General features: G+C 46.9%; 1 protein-coding gene across 1 annotated transcript; it reads right to left on the reverse strand.

Annotated features, from left to right (window-relative positions):
- Positions 1 to 890: 890 nt before the first annotated feature.
- On the reverse strand, positions 891 to 14,491 carry C3H3orf70 (chromosome 3 C3orf70 homolog). The gene is made up of 2 exons (XM_085872242.1): positions 13,632 to 14,491; positions 891 to 2,390 (listed from the first exon to the last, which is right to left on the reverse strand). Exons 1-2 carry the CDS (start codon positions 13,807 to 13,809, stop codon positions 1,915 to 1,917), a joined length of 654 nt encoding a protein of 217 aa, XP_085728368.1. The 5' UTR covers positions 13,810 to 14,491; the 3' UTR covers positions 891 to 1,914.
- Between the last annotated feature and the right edge of the window lie 509 nt (positions 14,492 to 15,000).

Raw genomic sequence — 15,000 nt, forward strand, 5'->3', positions numbered from 1 at the left:
GCCAAACCGTGTGACCCATGATGTCATCGGTGGAGAACTTTTTGGTCATCATGGATAGGCGATCATACCTGTTAAGTTTCGCCTCGATCTGTTCACCTGTTTCTCAGAAGATTTTTGAAGGTTTGCATGTTAAAAACAATATGGCTGCAGAACCACGTGACCGATGATGTCATTAATTTTTTCCCCCATACAACTTCGCCCGAGATGACCCGAAAAAAAATTCCGACTGATCAGATTAAGCTTTAGACGCATGCAATTATGACGTCATAACAAAGCCCCCTATGACATCATCAAAAAGCATGCTCGTTTCCCATTGGGGAATACTTCACATGTGCCGAGTTGAAAAATTTTTGCATGTCGCAGTTTCGGAGCAACAGAGGTCCAAAGTTTTCCATTTTTTTCCAACATGGCTACCACCCAACATGACCTACAACATTATAATTATCATTAAAAACATTCGACATGAGAAGTCACCCTTATGGTGAAAATTTTGTTTCAATCCAATAAGCAGAGAAAACGGAGCAAATTAGCACGGACGAACGTACGGACAAGCCGAAAACATCATGCCGCCAGCGACTACGTCAGTGTCCATAAAAAAATGTGAAAACATGGAGGGATGAAGTCTCATAAAAACAACCAAACAAGGAAGGAATGACACCACGTTACAAAACCCCAACACGACACCACAACCATCTCATGGATTCCCATCATGACATCTTTTGACATTTTACTATTGTTGTGGGATTGTGATGGAACAACGTCAAAAGATGTCGTGATGGTAATCCGTAAGAGAGTTGTGGTGTCATACTGGGCCATATCGTAATGTGGTGACATTCCCACCTTGTTTTTTAATTTTTTTTTTTGAGATTTCATCCCTTTATGTTCTTGCATTTTGTTTTTGAATGTTTTTTTTTTCTTGTGAGATACACACACACATACAAAAACCCAGGGTTTGGAAATGTATTTCTATGTACACACATATATCATAGCTCCTACCTCCCCCTCTTGTGTACATAATAAACAGACCACCTGGAACTGACTGAAAGAAGAACTACACCACCCTCTTCACGATCTCCCTTCACTATTCTGCATGAAGCATGATAAGTATGTGTCATCAAGGCAAACATGTTAACCAGACTCGATGATGTCATGTTTAAAGTGTCTGCTCTGAGTCTGGAAGATTCGGGGTCAAATCCTGCCCGAGTCACACCAAAGACTAAAAATGTCACCTGCTGCTTCCTTATGTGACAGTCAGCATTTAAAAAGATAAGAGCACGGGCAAACAACCGTAAGTTGGCAATCATAGTGCAGGCTTTGATGGACCCAATGGCCGAGCTGGTTTTGCGTTTAAGTTCCTTGTAAGGGAACGCATGTACTTTACTATTTGCAACTATTGGGGACACCTCTTTCATGGTGGTTGTACCCCCAACACATGTTGGGGGGGGGCAAATTTTCCCCATTCTTCCCTGCTGCCGGGATTTGTCAGGGTAGCATGGTTATGGTTAGTGCCAATCGGTCCCCATGGATTAGACCATTCTCTCTTGTCTGTATCTCTCTCTCTCTCTCTCTCTCTCTCTCTCTCTCTCTCTCTCTCTCTCTCTCTCTCTCTCTCTCTCTCTCTCTCTCTCTCTCTCTCTCTCTCTCTCTCTCTCTGTGTCTCTCTCTCTCTCTCTCTCTCTCTCTCTCTCTCTCTCTCTCTCTCTCTCTCTCTCTCTCTCTCTCTCTCTCTCTCTCTTGGCCCTGACTTTGTGAAGGCGGGGGTACACCATCCTGGATGTGGAGGATCTCTGTAGCATTCCTGGGAGATTGATTGGCTGTCTCCCTGCCACGGGCTTGTTCGAGAGAACTAAAAGGCTAAAATACAACAACAATAATATTATATAATATACAGTAATGACTAATGACCTCACAAAGCTACACAGTTGTCTCCATAGCATCAACAATCTCAGATGTCAAGTTTGATTTGTTAACGTCCGAATACTCCTCCTTCATATTAATAATTTGGACCTCGTCTGAATCTATCAGAACGTCTGGCAGGGATCCTTGAAGGCCCGAGTCTCTGGAAGGCGAGGACGGCGGTGAGAGGTGGCCACGGAGGAGTTGTGGCAGTTCTTTAGGCCAGTTACCTATTACCGTGCACTCTGCAAAGCCACCATCTAGCAGCAGGTATGAAGCAGGCCAGCCAGGAGAGAGCAGGAACCGCTGCACAAAGCACACACGTCCATTAACTCGGCGAAGCTTGAACCCCTCTATATAGCCACTGACGAGGTGGTCTGCTCCACATTTCAAAGATTGTTGGGTGGGGTCGGCAGCCACCCTCGTGTTCTCTGGCGGAATGGCTGTGTGTGGCAACTGTTGTACTGGAGTCATGCTCTGGTACACATACCGACCTGCACACAGTATATGGAGCACAGGTAACATACACCTGAGTCAAATCACAGAACATTCGTTTGAGCTCCTACATTCCCGTTATGGAAGTATACATGGTTCGTGTTCCCACATTCCCGTTATGGAGATATGGCTGGTTCGGGTTCCTACATTCCCATAGTGGAGGTTTCGCTGGCTCGTGTTCCAACATTCCCGTTATGGAGGACAAAGTGGTTAGTGTTCTCACATTCCCATTATGGAGGTATACATGGTTAGTGTTCCCACATTCCTGGAAAAGAGATACAGCTGGTTCAAGTTCCTACATTCCCATTTCTGGAGGGATAGGTGGTTCGTGTTCCTGCAATCCCGTTATGGAGGTTATAGGTGGTGTGATGCACTGGTCTTTGTGCATCGAACCACCGATACCTCCATCATGGGAATGGAGGAACATTCTCGGGATGCTCTGGTTTTTGAAGAACATTTTGCGGACGGGAAGGAGTTTTCTTGTTTTGATGTCTAACTTACTGATTTCTGATTGAACTTATTGATTTCTGATTAAACTTATTGATTTGTAATTGGGGCTGGTTTATTATTCCACAGCTGAATTGGAACACTGGTACTGCGAGTTGGTTTATGGCTTTGGTATTGTTTCTTGGGGAGAGTTACGTTTTCAGGATCAGCTTCGTTCTCCGTAGGTATTGTTTTGTGATTGTTTTGAGTATTTGTTTGTGACATGTGTGATGGCCCTCTTCTACTCCGAGGTATTTGTATGATGTTTCGTTTTCTAACTGCTGTATTGATGTATCAAGATCAATTTTTATGTTGTCTGTTTTTGTTGTACAAATATCTTGTTCAAATGCCTTGCACAAACCGAGTACAAATGTGCACTTCAGCCATGTATAGTCGGTGTGTCACCTTTCCTGTTTCTTTGTATGCTCTTCTATTGGTTGTTAGGGTGTATCTGTGTCCTTGTTTGTTGATGATGTTATTCAGTGGGTCCAGAGGCAGGCAAGACAAGAGGGGGGGGGGGGGGACTGTATCCCTGGAAGATCCCACGCTGTGTCTTCACATCTGATATTTCCTTCTGAGTATCAATCTGGTATTCCAGAGCTTCATTGCTTTCTCAATCAGTTTGATTATTTGGGGGTTGATTTTGTATATTTCCATGCATTTTATCATCCACGAATGTGGGACACTGTTGAAAGCTTTGTTCTCGTCTATCCAGGCGGTGGACAATTTGGTTCTTCGCATTTTGCAATTTTCAAGTACGGCCTTGTTCAGTAGTAGGTGGTCAACTGTTCCATAACGACCTCTCACATCCCTTTTGTTCCACCTCCAAACCTCTTCCTTGTGTTTGGTGATGGCACATCATTTCTGTAATGATTCCTGTTCGAAGTTTGTATGTTGTTGGAAGGCATGTTACTGGCCAGTATTTGCGAGGAAGTTGAGTTTCTTTAAATTTTGGGATGAGAAATGTGTTTGCTTCGACGAGCCACTCATCCACTGCCTTTTCCTCTTGGATCAGTTCATTGAGTGTCCTGGTGTCGTGATTGTGGAGAGCATTAAGTTGTTTTAGCCAGAAGTTTGGAATTCCATCTGGACCTGGGCTTTCAATGTTTGGTGGCATTTTTTGGAGTTGTTTTCTAATTCTTATTTTTTCATCAATAATAATCACTGTGGACATTTCCTCAAGATGTTGCTTCTTCTTTTCCAGTCTGAGATCCATTCTGCTTCCTTGCTACGTTCCTTTCAATCTTCAAAAAAAAATTCCTTTAAAGGATTTGTCCAGCTTTTCTTTTTCAGGGGGAGTTCACACATTCTGATTTTGTTTCCCTAATTTGTGGTGCAATCTCTTCGGGTTACTCTCAAACATGTGGTTTTGTTTTCTCCAGTTGTTTGCTTCCTCATATATTTTTAAATCTTCCTTCCCATCATTTCTATTTTGAGTTTGTTTGTAGCACACAAGCACTCGAGGTCTTTGTTTTTTTATTCTTTAGGTTCTTTCTTTTGTTTTTGGCTTCTGTTTCTATTCCTGAACTGTTGTATCTGACATACTTCTCTGTTCCTCTCTGTTGCTCTCCTTGGTCTTGAATCTATTTCCAAGGTGGGGTTTGACTTATAGTTGTAGGGCCTGGGATTTTTCCCCACTTCTGGCATTGTTTGCCCGTTATTTTATTTTATTTTTTTGAATGAATAGTGCCACTGTGAAACACATGATATTGATTTCTTTCAAGGTGGATGATTTTGATATCATTTTTCGAATTTAATGGTTGATCCACCTCATGAATATTTTTCTCCGTTTGTTGTTTTCTATGTGATGGAGTTTTGATCTCTCTTAGTTTTAACAGTTTTATCTTTTCTATTTTGTTGGCCAACTATTGCTCCAACCTATCCTGCTCTTTATCATCTTCACCCTGCTCCTCTCCCTCATTCTGCTGCTCTCCCTCGTCTTTCTGCCCATCACAATCCATCTTTTCCATTCTTTTCCCTTTCATTTGTGCCTGTCACCTGGTCATGGTCTCTGAATCAGTCTTGCCCCTCTTTCATGGGGACACCCTCGTTCTCTCATTTTGCAACACTCTTTCTTTTCCGCCTTTGGCGGAAATGTCGGGGTTTGGGTCCCTGTCTCGTTGAATAGCCAAAACTTCCTATCGTGCCATCTCGGCCAAACGTCTGCCATCCCTTTCTTCACTTTCAAGTGGGCACTTAGGTAAGGTCAGGTCAGGTATGGGAGCATGCACTGGAGCAGACCGTAGCTGTGTCCACTTTCCGCCGGTACTCTAGGGGCCTCCGTCTGGCCATCCCCCAGGCAGATGCCTGGCCCATCCCCATCTCCTTGAGATGTCGATGAACCTGCTGCAAACACGAGGCAGGTGGTCGGCCCACTGGCCTCCTCCACTCATGAGACTTCCTCGCTGAGAGAATCTGGTGAGCAGGATCAGCGTCAGGAAAACGAGCCACATCTCCATACAGCCACAGCTGACGCTCATGGACTATGCAGGGAACAAATATCATTTGAGTCTCTCTCAGAAACTGCTCATTGGCCACAAAGTCTGACGAGCGAGAACCAATGATTCTCTGAAGAGACCTGGTACCAAAGGAATTAAGTCTCCGTCTCAGATCCCTGTTCAGAGTCCAAGTCTCACATCCATAGAGCAAGACTGGAAGCACCAAGGACCTGAAGACTCGGACTTTCGTCCTCCCACACAGGTACCGACAGCGCCACACCCCATGATCCAGTGAATCCATGACTCCCCAGGCCCGACCCAGATGTCTGTTGACCTCTGGCTCACAGCCAGCAGAGACATGAATATCACTGCCAAGGTAAGTGAATCTCTCCGTGACCTCAACATCCTCACCACAAACAGGTACAGACAGGATAGCAGCATCCAAGATGTCAATGAAAGCCTGGATCTTAGTTTTCACCCAGGAAACCCGTAATCCCAGCAGCTCCGACTCCTCATTCAGCACCTCGAGGGCCCCCAAAAGGATATCCAGAGTCTCCGCAAAGATGACTGCATCATCTGCGAAATCAACGTCAGAGATCTTGACATTCCCAAACGGTGCACCACAGCTTGACCTCTCCGACATCCTCCCTAGAATCCAGTCCATACAAATGCTGAAAAGTGTGGGGGCCAGTACACACCCTTGACAAACTCCAGTAACAACTGGAAACAAGTCAGAGATGGCATCACCACACCTCACATCACTCTCAGGACTAGAGTATATTTCAGACATCAGATCGATCAGTTTTGGTGGCACCCCACGAAGACCAAGAATCCTCCAGAGGGCATCCCGATTCACTGAATGGAACGCTTTACAGAGATCAACACAAGATGCAAGCAGCCCCTGCCGACACTCTTGTCTGCATTCGGTGAGGACCCGAAGAGCAAGGATATGGTCAATCGTTGACCTCTTTGGTGTAAAGCTTGACTGCTGGATGCTGGTGCTCAAGCAGATGGTGGCGAACCCTATAAAGAATTATCCGAGCAAAGACCTTGCCCGGCATTGAGAACAGCGCCACCTCTCGCAAGTTGTTGCAGTCTTGGTGATCACCCTTCCCTTTCCAGAGAGGGACAACAAGGCCCCTCTTCCAGTCAGTTGGGATGATGCCTGTGTTCCAGGCAGAGCAGAGAAATGCATGCAATGACACGAGTGCAGCATTTCCACCAGCCTTGAGAAGTTCAGCATGGATGCCGCAGATCCCTGGAGCTTCACCCCCACTTCAACCAGTTCACCGCAGCCTGTGTTTCCACAAATGAAGGTGGACCACAATTGATTGGAGGGTCATCAACACCGATTGAAACACCCCTGACGTCCAACTCGACAGCTGATGGATCAGCCTGGTACAACCGCTCAAATAACCGGCCCAGCGGGCCTTCACTTCGGACTCCTCTGTCAAGAGCCTACCACTCTCTGCTCGAACTGCAGTGCTCCGAGGGATGGGCTTGGATGAACGCAATGTGTGAATTTCTCTGTAAGCAGGACGAGAATCACTTGTCCACAGGTGATGCTCTACCCCCTCACAGATTCCTCGCACATAGGCCTCCTTGTCCACCCTAAGTACAAGTACAGTTTTATGCATCAGCTCCCTGAACAGCTCAGCTCTGCCATTCAGCCTGGCCCTGCGAATCTGGGCAATGGTATCCAGTGTCCCTTGAGAGACAAAATTATTATTCGCCCTCTGGTGGGTTCCAAAACATCTACCGGCAACATCAAGGATGGTGGTCTTGAAGGCGCTCCACAACTCTTCAGGACCTCCCAAAGCATCCAGACCCCTCAAATCTCCATTCAGCCTATTCGCAAACTCCTCAGCTACCCTCTCATCCTTGAGCTTGCCAACATCCAGCCAAGGCTGGGATGGTACCATCCTCCTCGATTTCAGCTGCAACATCAGAGTTGCTACAACAAGCCTGTGGTCAGTATTGAGGAACTGAGCACTCCGGTAGACCCTGCAGTTCTGGATCATCCTCCAGCGACCGTCAATGAGGACATGGTCAATCTCCTTTACCACACCACCAATTTGGAATACCAAGTCCAGTGATGAGCTTGTGGGTGCTGAAACCATGAACCAGCCACCCTCAGTCCATGACTTCTTGCAAATTCAAGAAACTTAGTGCTATTCTACTTCACAATTCTAGACCCATTGGGACCAACACACGTCTCATAACCATCCCTATCAGTTTCAGTCGATGCATTGAAATACCCCATGACAAGAAGAGTATCTCGTCTGGGGCACTGGTCAACCACAGAATCGAGCACGGCATAGAATGCGTCCTTCACGGTGAGATCACTTGCCTCAGTCAGCACACATTCAGAGACCAGGGAAATGACACCCAAGGAGTGAAGAATCCTTCATCTCATAATACGCTCATTGACCGGTGTTACCTCAGTTGTCATTGGAGTCAGATTATTGGACACAGCTACAGCAACTCCTTGGGCATGGTTACCATCAGAGCAACCAGACCATTTGTCGGTGTCACCACCTGCCATGATCTCGCCGCAATCAAGGCCTCTGAACATCAAAGAGTGCTGCAATATTGATGTATAAACGCTTGAGCTCAAATGATAAGAGACAGGTGATCATCCTCTCTTTGGAATAGGACATTCCAGGCACCCACCCGAAGGGACCACCTCAGGTTAACCCAAGGAGACCGCCGTCTGGTGGATGACACCTCAGCAACACTCCGACACACACGCCCACAATCTGACCCGGGAGTGTTACCCCGTGGTTTCCCTCCTATCATCAAAGATTGGGGGTGCCGAAGGCTTTGCGCCAATCCCATCATCCGGTGAGCTGCCCTGCGAAGGGCAGCTACACAAGGGGTACTCCCACAGAGTGGGTTTTCATATTTTTTGATGCTTTTCATATGTTTTGTGGAATGAAGTGTTTTACGGTGGCCGGAATGCAAATCCTGCCACCAACCTCCTGATAAAAAGGAACCCAACTGCAGGAGGACGTCCGCAGACACAGTTGGGCACCAGATATTGATGGCCTTGGCTCACAAGGAGCTCCTCCACCATTTGACAGGTTTTGTTCTTCATCCTGCTGGGTGTTCATTTCACTTGGTGGGGGAGACGGTTTAGTCACCGACAACGTGACCATGGAACAGGTTTGTACAGGTTTACATGGTTCCTGGAGCAAGTCATAGATCTAATCTGACCTGACCTGACACTTCGCTCCCCTCTCTTTAATGTTTCCTGCCACTTGTTGCCTTGCCGAAGATGTAATTTCTTCTATTCTACTGTATCTTTATCTCGATATCTTTTAATTGCTTTCAAAAAAACCTCAAATTTATCAAGGGGACTCCCACTGCCAGAGTAGCCAACATGGGGTTTTTTTTTAGCTGTTCCCTGAACCGCTCACCCTGACCTTTCCTCCCCCAAGCCTCATGTATTGAATACATTCTGGAATGGAGGATGATCTCCTTCTCCTCAACACTCCAAGTTTCCGTTTGTAATTTTCTTCTCTCGAGTGTTGCCTTTGATGGTGGAGAGACAGTTAACACCCTTACAGCTTCTTGCTTTGGTGCATCATCATGTCTCTTTGCAAGGTGATGTTTTTCCTCACTTGAGAATGCGCAGTCATTATTTTTTACAGCACACTTCCCTGCTGCGTGCGTGCGTGCGTGTGTGTGTGTGTGCGTGTGCATGCGTGTGTGTGCGTTCCTCCATAACTCCAAAACCATGAAATCTTGCAGCCTGGAACTTTGCATGCATACTGAAGGAACGACTCGGAAGGGCATGAGTGAAAAATGGGTGTTTGGGTTTATTAAAACACCCCTTTTAAAGATAATTAACTGTCTTGTTTAATTATAATTTATCAAGGCTCATCCCTCAGTCACCTCGCTGTCCCTCGCTTGGGTCTTAATTTGCCATTTTGGTTTTTTTGGCCTGCTCAACAATGCCTTGACTTGGAACAGGATACAACGGTTTCTTTACGATAGTTTTTTTTTCTTCACTTTCTGCACTCGTCTCATTGAAGGCCTGTTCATGATAGCTATGAATCACTGGATAAAGTGTAATGCTTATAAACACCCCGAGACGCTAGCGTTCGTGGCTATATTTCATTTTCACGCTTGACATAACCTCTAGAATCTCTTAAACCAAGCTGAATTACAAAATTTAAACTTCTTTATTGACTTCAGCAGTAGTTCCGACTAAAAAAGAAAGTGTTCATTTGTCCATTTCGGACATCACTTGGTATTGTGGGCATCTCCTGGAGGTGTTTAATATGACGGATCGGTGATCACTAATCGCTTGCCAAGCCAGCCGTTCCTTAGAACTCATTTCGTTGAAGTTCTTGTCTGAGTGCTTTAAGGTCCTATGACAAGCAAAACCACTGAAATTTCATTTATATATGTCCTATAGCAGTTTTTCAGCGTGATTTCAGATCTGACAATGTTTATTCACAATACTCATTCTGTAAAATGTAAAATTAAAAAAACAAACCTCTTCGGGAACGCCCCTAAAAATTCTCCTGAAAGGGGCGTAACCCACATGACGTCATGTTCAGGATTACAAAGGCTGCGCGTAAATTACTCGGGTTGGTGATCTACGTGATTCTATTGGCTTTCTGTGTGTTTCCACATTTGATTGGTCGACTCAATCGCTTCGTTCATTTCTGCTTTAAAAAAATCGAACATTTGGTTTTGAATAATGGATGATATGGACTTTCATTTGTCTGGTAACGACAGTGAGTGTGAGAGAAATGAAGGATTTTGGTCTGAATCACATGGAGAATTGTCGGATAACGTAGTCGCGGGAGGTGAAGTTCAGGCAGCCGGGAATGAAATACGGCCTTCACAGTTCAAGCCCGAAGCAGGACAAACAGAGAAAAATGGCGATGAAATTACCGGAGTTCATGATGATCGAGAGGACATCGAAGGAAGACTTGGCAATAACAACTGGTTAGACAAAATCCTATTCGTAATTCAATAATGTAAATTCGACTTGCATACTGCTCGATATCAGAAATATTTTAGTGAGGTGACGTGACCAGCACAGCTTAGTGGACATGTTTCTCCGCGGTGAATGAATCACAAGCAAGGCCAGCGCATGTCATCGGCCGTATCTCTCCGCGCATAAAACGAAGCAATCTGACTGTCCGGATACGATGAAAACTTGTGTGCAGAACACACCTTGCGACACAATTGTTGAGAGTAGTCCGATAAATCTGACGTTCTGTTGCATTTTTATTTATTTTATTCCGACTGTCGTCATGTAGCGCCAGTAGAAAACAATGAAGAAGAGAGAATAATAAAAGAAAGCTACAGCACGTCAGATTTATCGGCCGAGTCGGACGGACGACGGATTTATCAGACTAGTCGAGAATCTAGACTCTAGAGATCTCGAGTCAATCCACTCTGTGCGAGTTTCTGTACATGACGTCAACGCTGCGATTCGCTGAAGTCAACTTTTTTAAGGGCGGGGCATTGCAAGTTGTGAAAAGCAGCAGAAATGATCGAAATATTGCTCTAATTATCCCATTTTTTATAAAAAAAAAAAACATGGGTGATTTCTTCACAAGGAAGGTCAAGTTAATATATAAATAATATATAAATAACCAGAAAGTTTTGCATGTCATGGAACCTTTAAGCCACTTGGCGAGTGCTTTACAATATTCGCACCGTCACTGAATATATCGATCGACTTAAACAAAGTTCAGAGCCCATTCACCTGCATTTAGCCATGCAGTGCCTCGGGTGGTGCATCAGCGGTGGTTCGGTCGCTGAAAATGTGCAATTATATTTTACATGGCGTTTCCCCTTTTTGTACGATCTTCTTTCATTCCACGACCCATCACTCCGACATAAATAGATACATATAAAAAAAGTTTAAACGTTTAGTTTTTAAAAGTTTCTTCAAACATTTCATTGGAGTGCTTGCTTGAGTTGTTAAGCCACTCAGGTGAGCACTCTTCTCTCACCCCGACGATATGACTGCAATGAGTTAAAAAATGTTTTCAGTTGTGACAAAGCGATGAATCGCCACATCACAGACAAACACAAATAAAAACTAGAAGGGCACTCAGTGCATCATATACCTCCGCCACGTAATGCCTGATCCACGAGAACACACTGGGTCCAATACATTTTTGAAATATCATGCCACACAGTACTCCATCGTTTTTGGCCCAATCTCTCAATAGTGAAGAATCACTGAAAAAAATTATAGTAGTCGGATCTGGATCCGGATGTTCACCAAAATCGAATCAATTCTTCCTTGTCACAACACCCAACCTGTCCACTAAGTTTCATCCGAATCCGTCCACAAGTTTTTGAGATATCGTGCTCTACATCGGTTTCACCCGATCTCTCAATGGTGAAGAAGCACTTAAAAATTATCAGATCTGGATCCGGATTCGGATCTTCACCAAAATTGAATCAATTCTTCCTCGTTACACACGCAATGTGTCCACGAAATTTCGTCCGAATCCATCGACAACTTTTTGAGATATCCTGTACATAGACAAACACAGATAAACAGACAGAAAGGGGAGAAAACGTAACCTCCTTCACCTTCGGTGGCGATGGCGGAGAACAAAACTTTTCGTTAACGTCATGACAAATTACTGAGAGATTTGCATGCTCGCACGAAGCTGTCTACCCTGAGTTTGAATCTCGACCCAGCTATAAACTGTCATCCCAGTGTTTCACAAGAAGGGGGATTCATCAATGTGTGCACCGTCTCTCGGATGGACGATAAACTGGGAATCACATTTGTCAGAATCCCTCACTCCTCTCCCTCCCTCACCCCTACAGTTCCTCTCACCCCTACTGTGACTCTCTCTCTCTCTCTCTCACACCCATACCATACCTCTCTCTCTCTCACCTCAACTGTGCCACTCTCTCTCACCCCTACTCTGCCCCTCTCTCTCTCTCATCCCTACTCTGCCTCTCTCTCTCTCACCCCGACTGTGTCTCTCTCTCTCTCTCTCTCTCTCTCTCTCTCTCTCTCTCTCTCTCTCTCTCTCTCTCTCTCTCTCTCTCTCTCTCTCTCTCTCTCACACTGCTACTCTGCCTCTCTCTCACACCCCTACTCTGCCTCTCTCTCACCCCCTACTCTTCCTCTCTCCCACAACTACTCTGCCTCTCTCACACCCCTACTCTGCCAATCACCCCCTGCCCTTCTCACCCCTCTGTCTTCTCACCCCTCTGCCTCTCTCCCACCCTTTCCCTCTCCCACCCCTTCCCTCTCCCACTCCACCCCTCTCCCTCTCTCTCCCACTGCTATCCCCTCACGCTGCCTTACCTTCCTATCACCCAACCTTCCCTCCTCTCATCTCACCTCCTTCCAAACCCCCTCCCCTCCCCCCATGAACATCTCCAGGTGGTCTCTCTATTGACATGCTGTTTTAATGTACCCCATTTCGTTCAATCCTGCACTAAACCCTGCCCCCACTTCTGACAAGTCATTCCCAAATGCAAGTCGAGAACTACTCCCCTTCGTACATTCCAGTTATGGAGGTACAGGTGATTCGTGTTCCCACATTCTCGTTATGGAGGTGGAGGTAGTTCGACTTCCTACATTCCCGTTGTGGAGGTACAGCTGATTGTCGTTCCTGCAATCTCATTATGGAGGTACAGGTGGTTCATGTTCCTCCATTCCCATTATGGAGGTACAGGTGGTCCATGTTCCTGCATTCCCGTTATGGATGTATCGGTGGTTCGCTGCACTGGTTTTTGTCCCTCGGATGCACGTTAAACAGATGGACGTCCCGTCTGCTGACATTAGTTGGTGGATGTTTAACATGTCACCGTGTTATTCGTGAAGAGGCGGCGTGTTGTCGCCGGCATCCTTGCTAAATGGAAACATCTACTCCCTTTGGTGGATCGTCAGGCCTGGCCAGGAGGTTGTGAACGATCTGGACTAAACTTTGTCTGGCAGAATCCACAAGAAGATGGCAATAATTGGGGCCGTTAAAGAAGTATAATGGTCGTGGTGGTAGTCGTGGTGTCAGTGTTAGTAGTAGCAGCAGTCGTTGCAGTCGAATATAAATGATTACTTTGAATTTGTCCGATTGGAACATGACGTCATGGGCTAGGATACCCACACTTTTTGTTCGACTCTTGGGCACAACAGGACGGTGATTTGGATTTTGAAAGCTGAACACGCAAACGGATACTCAGACAGTGCGTACGCGAGACACTTTGGGACGGGTTCGGGTGAAATGGGTGTTTGAACATGTCACCATTTACGTGCAAACACGTTCATTGTCCGTGAATGCGCGTGTGCGTCGTGCGTGGATAGAGGCTACTCACAGTGGCACCAACCCATGTGACAGCACCAATGCAGCCGGCAGCACTTGCCATGATTGTGGATGGCACACGTCGCCAGTTCCCGATCGCACGGCTGGAAGTCCAGACCACCGGCGCAGCTTCGAGCCAGGGCTTGTGCCTCGTCCACCTTGCAGCTCCGCCGGGGCGTACGCCTTGCCATCCTCCAGGTCTAGCTTGGCTCTGGCTCGCCGCTCACATCTCACAATTACACCTGCGGATGAGCGTGGGGAGCAGTGTGCAGGTAAGGTTCAGGCAGCAATGTGCGCAGCTCGCTGTTCGAAGGTTGTGAGCTGTGCGCGAGTGCCTTCGGTTCAAATGAGGGTGGGCCGTGCAGAAATGCTCATCTCCCGCCCATCGTGCCTCAACTCAACCTCAACCGATGTGTGCGAAGTGAGCAAATTGAAAGCAAAGCGCGGAGATTGCTCAAAGACGAGGAAACCAGCCGGAGCAGACACGTGGTGCTCGGCATCCCCCGGAGATTGCTCAAAGACAAGGAAACCAACCAGAGGAGACACATAGTGCTCCGCATCCCCTGGAGATTGCTCAAAGACAAGGAAGCCTGCTGGAGGAGACACGTGGTGCTGCATCGCTCGGAGATTGCCCAAAGACAAGGAAACCAACCGGAAGAGACACATAGTATTCCGCATCCCCTGGAGATTGCTCAAAGACAAGGAATCCTGCTGGAGGAGACACATGGTGCTCCTCATCCCCCAGAGATTGCCCAAACACAAGGAAACCAACCGGAGGAGACACATAGTATTCCGCATCCCCTGGAGATTGCTCAAAGACAAGGAATCCTGCTGGAGGAGACACATGGTGCTCCTCATCCCCCAGAGATTGCCCAAACACAAGGAAACCAACCGGAGGAGACACATGGTGCTCCTCATCCTCCAGAGATTGCTCAAATACAAGGAATCCTGCTGGAGGAGACACATGGTGCTCCTCATCCCCCAGAGATTGCCCAAAGACAAGGAAACCAGCCGGAGGAGACACGTGGTGCTCAGCATCCCCTGGAGATTGCTCAAAGACAAGGAACCTGGCTGGAGGAGATACGTGGCGCCCCGCTTCCCCCAAACGCAGCCACAGGTGACATGCCCCGATGCTCCGCATCCCTCAGAGATCGCTGAAAGATGCGGAACTCGGCCGGAGGAGACACGTGGTGGCCCGCATCCCCCGAGATCGCTCAAGGACACGGAACGCAGCCCGAGGAGCTACGTGGTGGCCCGCATCCCCCGAGATCGCTCAAAGACATGGAACCCTGCCAGGGGAGACGTGGTGGCCCGCATCCCCCGAGATCACTCAAAGATATGGAACCCAGCCCGAGGAGAAATGTGGTGGGCCGCATCCCCCG

Source organism: Eptatretus burgeri, chromosome 3 (assembly GCF_056783735.1).
Source record: "Eptatretus burgeri isolate ZD-2024b chromosome 3, Ebu_testis_v1, whole genome shotgun sequence".
NCBI classification, from domain to species: Eukaryota; Metazoa; Chordata; class Myxini; order Myxiniformes; family Myxinidae; genus Eptatretus; species Eptatretus burgeri.